The 5,034-nt window shown below is 35.4% G+C and overlaps 1 protein-coding gene across 1 annotated transcript; it reads right to left on the bottom strand.

The window, feature by feature from the left end:
- Positions 1-141: 141 nt before the first annotated feature.
- LOC118741821 (trigger factor-like) lies at positions 142-1,123 on the bottom strand. The gene is made up of 2 exons (XM_036473795.1): positions 999-1,123; positions 142-592 (listed from the first exon to the last, which is right to left on the bottom strand). Exons 1-2 carry the CDS (start codon positions 1,121-1,123, stop codon positions 142-144), a joined length of 576 nt encoding a protein of 191 aa, XP_036329688.1.
- Between the last annotated feature and the right edge of the window lie 3,911 nt (positions 1,124-5,034).

Here is a 5,034-nt window from a genome sequence, read left to right on the forward strand (position 1 = left end):
AAATTAGTTTTAAAACTAATTTCTAATTCTATTTCAAAATAAACAGCAAACAAACAAAAATATTAGGCTAACTTCAAAGCACAGCACAGCACTCAACTACAAAATAATTACTACTTGTAACACTGACTGCGTACAATCACATCAACTCACCACAGGCATCAAATCTTCTTCTTCATCTTCATTGTCCTCGTCATCGCTATCGTCATCGCCGTTGCCGTTGCCGTTGCCGTCGCCGTCATCGTCATCGTCTTCATCCTCCACAGTCTCAACTTCTTCAAACTCAGCCACGTTGTCCATAACAACCGCAGCAGTAGTCATGTCGTCAGCTTTGTCAGCAATCGCTGCCAGACCAACTTCACGGCCAGTTATCGCTACAACTGCATCGCCAGCGGAAGCCATATCGCCTCCAACGCCTTCATTCATATCCAAAACAATTTCGCGCAACTCTGTACGAGCGTTATTTACTTTTGCTTTCGCCTTTATTTTTGTTGCCACAACTTTGCTGGACTTTGTGCGCTGCAGGCCTAATTTCGCAACATTCTGGTATAATTTCCAACGTTCACGCGCTGTTCTCCCTGCAGCAGCCACGTTGCTACGCCAGAAATTATGCAAAGAAAACAATAAGTGTAATGAAGCTGATGTTGACGACGATGAAAAATTCAGCATCATCATCCTCGACAAAAATTCACTTTGCGCAAAAGTTACAAAACGCGAATTTGGAAGTGATGAAAGAAAGTTTTGAAATATTTATGCATACATGCGTATACATGCATAAACATGCATAAACATACATACATATCTAAACGTTGGTCATTAGATCCATATTTTAAAACTTCAGCAGCATTACAAATTTTCAATAAAGCAATTTAAATAGTTTGAATTTGATATCATTGACTTTTATAGTCGGTACTTTAGGTATTTTAGAAAATGTAATCATAACACAGATCATTTTCAAATTGTAATATATGCCCTGCATGCACAATGTAGTACTTGCTTACCTCTCTTCATCCTCTGCCTGCTGATTGACTTTGGCAATTACTGTTTGCCATTTGGCAACGATATGCGGATATTTCAATTCGATTTCCTTGTAATCGCCTGTGGCCTGCAGCTGACCGTTTTTCATGACAATTAACTGTGAATTGTTGGTGAGTTAGATATTGATGACAGCAAAGGATGCACAGAAAAGACAGTATTAAAAAGAAAATTACAGATATTTTTTGTATCTAGCTTGAATAAGTTAAAAATGAAAAAGTAATTTTTAAGCAAAAAAACAAAAACGATATCAATTCTCATATAAAAATTTAAGATTATCGTTAATTTCTTCATGATGCAATGATCGGATTTAATTCAAATTAGTATGGGACCCCCTGTGATGTAACACCTTTCCATTGAAAAAAGAATTATAGAAATCGATTAAGTCATGCGGAAATTGATAACCTTCTCATTTTGCGAAGTCGGTTAATAATAGAAAATATGTGAAAATTTAATTTTTATTATCCTACTTATATCTTAAAGTGAACTTACTTAAAACAAATGTATAAAATGCTAGCCTACATTTTAAGTTGAATGAAAGATCACAATATAATTTACCAAACGATTTTGCACAAGTCCGGAGAGTGGAATACATGCCCGATCATTGTACAATTGATGGTCAAAATGAAAATACGAGTACGAACATCTAAGCAAATATGTAATTTTGCAACAGTGCAATGGTACATTGAACTTCTACTAAAGAAATATACATATATAGAAATTTATGAAAAGGAAATTGCCAAAATAAATTTTCGCAACACATCTCATAGTTGGGTATTGCTACTCGTGTTGGCAAGGCTAAATAAACATGCAAATAGATAGACGTGGATGCTGGCTTGGCAATGAGCAGACAATACAATCAAAATTTTCGTTCACCAGGGATTTTTGTCGCAAGAGTGATTGCGCTGCTGCCCAAGTGGCAGAGTAATAAAATTACATTTTCCAATAAAGCATGAAAAATAATTGGCAAAACTAAAAATTGCAGGATGGCATATATATATATATGTAGTACATCCAGCGCGAGCATGATGGGTAACTTATAGAGTGTAATTTTTGTACGACGAGCGAAGACTTTTCTTCTACATTGCCTACTCAGTCCAAAGTAGCACTTGTTGGCAAGAGTGATTCTCCATTGGGTTTCAAGGCTGAAATTATTATTGGTGGTTTCCAAACAAACAAAGTCGTCTACTTTTTCAAACTTGTGACGTGGGTGCGAAGACGCTTATGCCAGAATTCCGCGAAGCTATGTATGTGATTGCATCCGTATAAGGGTAAGAACATAGTGGAGCGGTGAGCAAAGAGTATCGAGCAAAGGGTCGATTTCAAACGCATATATGTATTTCAATGGGAAAGCGCATAGTGAAGAGCAAAGCGTACATACAAGTTTGTAATTGAAGCTTTGCTCGATGCTAGCTCTTCGCTTTGCTCGCCGCTCCACTATGTTTTGACCCTTAGACTTATGCACTTTGAAGAAAGATAATTGTTTCCATCCAGAATTAGAAATATGAGATCCTCCAAAGTGCGAAGCCTTACCAATGGTCTTGGATTGGTTTGACTTTTTATGCCATAAAAATAACAAAAACTTGTTCCTATGTGGCCCAGAATGGGTTAAATATGGATAGGTATATGGGCATGCAAAGTCTGACTAATTTTGAATTGCTATCCGAACTAGTCCTTTTCTTCATCTACTTCTATCCATTATACATCTACTATAGTTAAAAGCTACATATATCGTCTGATTGCAGTGTTCTTTTCATGTAAATGTGTTTACAATTCCACATGTATACACATGCATGTGCATAAATTTAGACAGCTTGAAATGTGTTGTAGTCAGAAATAGAAATTCAGAAAACCGGATGTAATCGAAATTATCCCCCCTATTATGAATTTCCATACGATAAACGATAAACGTTTGCAAGCGTATCGTATGAAATCAGTATTGGTATTGTCGTTTTCATACGCCCGATAGATGCACTATTGTGAATGACCGTGGTTTTTGTTTACTTTATTTTGTGAAATTGAGAGTGAGCAATAAAATAAAAATTAAAGGACATGTTTTCTACAACATCAATTACGTTTTTTATAAATTTAAATGAAGGATATAATGAGACTCGCATAGAGGCTATCGAAAGAAGAAATTTAAGAGATGCTTCGAATCCTCTGGAAATGAATTCTATATTGTATGTAGCTCATAAATGTACATTTAAAAGTTCAATAATTAAGAAGCGCTTTTAGTTTTCAGAGGAATTTTCCAAAGAAGCAGTTATTTATATCCTGAATGAAGTAGAAAACAAATTGCGTGTACGGAAAAATAAGTCATCCATACCAAATATAATAAAGGTATGCGCAACTCTAAGATTTCTAGCCCAGGGATCATACCAACAGAGTGTTGGTAATGAGGCGTTACTTGGCTTAGCCCAACCTACTGTTTCCATTGTATTGAAAGAAACATTGAGTGCTTTGCAAACCACTCTATGTAGTAAGTGGATTAGCTCCAAGTATACTGAGGAAGAAAAGAGAAGAGCAAAATCTAGCTTCTTTGCATCAAGTGGTATTCCCGGAGTAATTGGATGCATTGACGGGACCCACATTAAGATTGTGGCACCAGAAAATAGTTTGCAGCATTTGTATTACTGTCGAAAGGGGTATTTTAGCATAAATGCAATGCTAGTAAGTAAAGAAATTTCTATACAGTAATTTAAAGTATTTTAAATTTAATGTTTTTTCCTGTTACAATTTTGCGCCCGTTTTAGACCTGTGATGATTTAATGAACATAAAATACATCAATGCCAAGCACCCCGGCGCTACACACGACTCCATGGTTTTTCAAATGTCGGGATTAAAAAGACAATTGGAGTCAATGTATAGCCGTGGTGAATCTAACACCTGGTTATTAGGTACTCAACTTGTAACTCAAACATTTCATATTTAATTTATTTACTTTCTATGTTTTAAGGTGACGCTGGATATGCCTTAGCGCCTTATTTGCTAACACCTTACAGGAATCCTGAAGAAGGTTCTGTAGAAAGTTTATATAACTCGCGGCACTCTAAAGCAAGGAATATTATTGAAAGGACGATTGGGGTTTTAAAGAGTCGGTTTCGCTGTTTGCTAAGTGCTCGCGCACTTCACTACACTCCTGAAAAAGCCACTTTGATCATAAATGTTTGTGCAGCTTTACATAATATTTGCAATCATTACAATGTACCATACGACGAAGAGGATATTGCAGATGTGCAAAATGAGAATTCGGAAATTGCAATAGAAACTTCTGAAAATGACTCTACTCCTATGCGACAAGCTGCAGAAGAAATCAGAAGAAATGTACTGTCTTGTTTGCATTGATTTTTACTATATTTCTTTAGGTTTTTATCAAAAAATAATAAAGCTTCTTGCTTCAGGTACAAACTCAAATCCATTGTTTTTTAATATAAAATAAGATCACATTCGTAGCTTAAAAGTAAATGTATCTACTTAAAGAATTCAGTCCACTATATTTTCTAAACTTACTTAAACAAACTAAAATTCACTTTTTTTTCATAAAATCACATTTGTAGTTAATAGTAAATGTATAAAATTAAAAAATTCAGTCCACTACACTACACTTTATAAATTTATATATTTACATACTTAAAACTAACAATTTTTGTACATATTCTGCTTGATCTCAAGAAGTTTTTTCTTGAGTTCTAACTTCGCTTTCCTATCTCTTCTCTTACTTTCCATTTCCTGCTTATAAATAGCGAATTAATCTTTTTTTATATAGCAAGTTTTTTTTGTATATACTTCAATATTTGAAAGGCTTTGTTTCATCTCTTTTAGTGTGGCCAAAGTCTCCTTTTGAAATTCAGCCTGCTGATCCGTCTGCCGCTCAAGGAGTGCAATTTGTTTTTCTTCTCTCCTTTTAGGGTTAGAGCTGCTATTTCGGCCATGCTCTCGCGAAGGTATCACATTTCGCGAAGGCCCTGGGATATCGTGGTCTGAATATATTTCCACTTCCG

Source organism: Rhagoletis pomonella, unplaced genomic scaffold (assembly GCF_013731165.1).
Source record: "Rhagoletis pomonella isolate Grant_MI unplaced genomic scaffold, Rhpom_1.0 Rhpom_scaffold_00006, whole genome shotgun sequence".
Lineage (NCBI taxonomy): Eukaryota > Metazoa > Arthropoda > Insecta > Diptera > Tephritidae > Rhagoletis > Rhagoletis pomonella.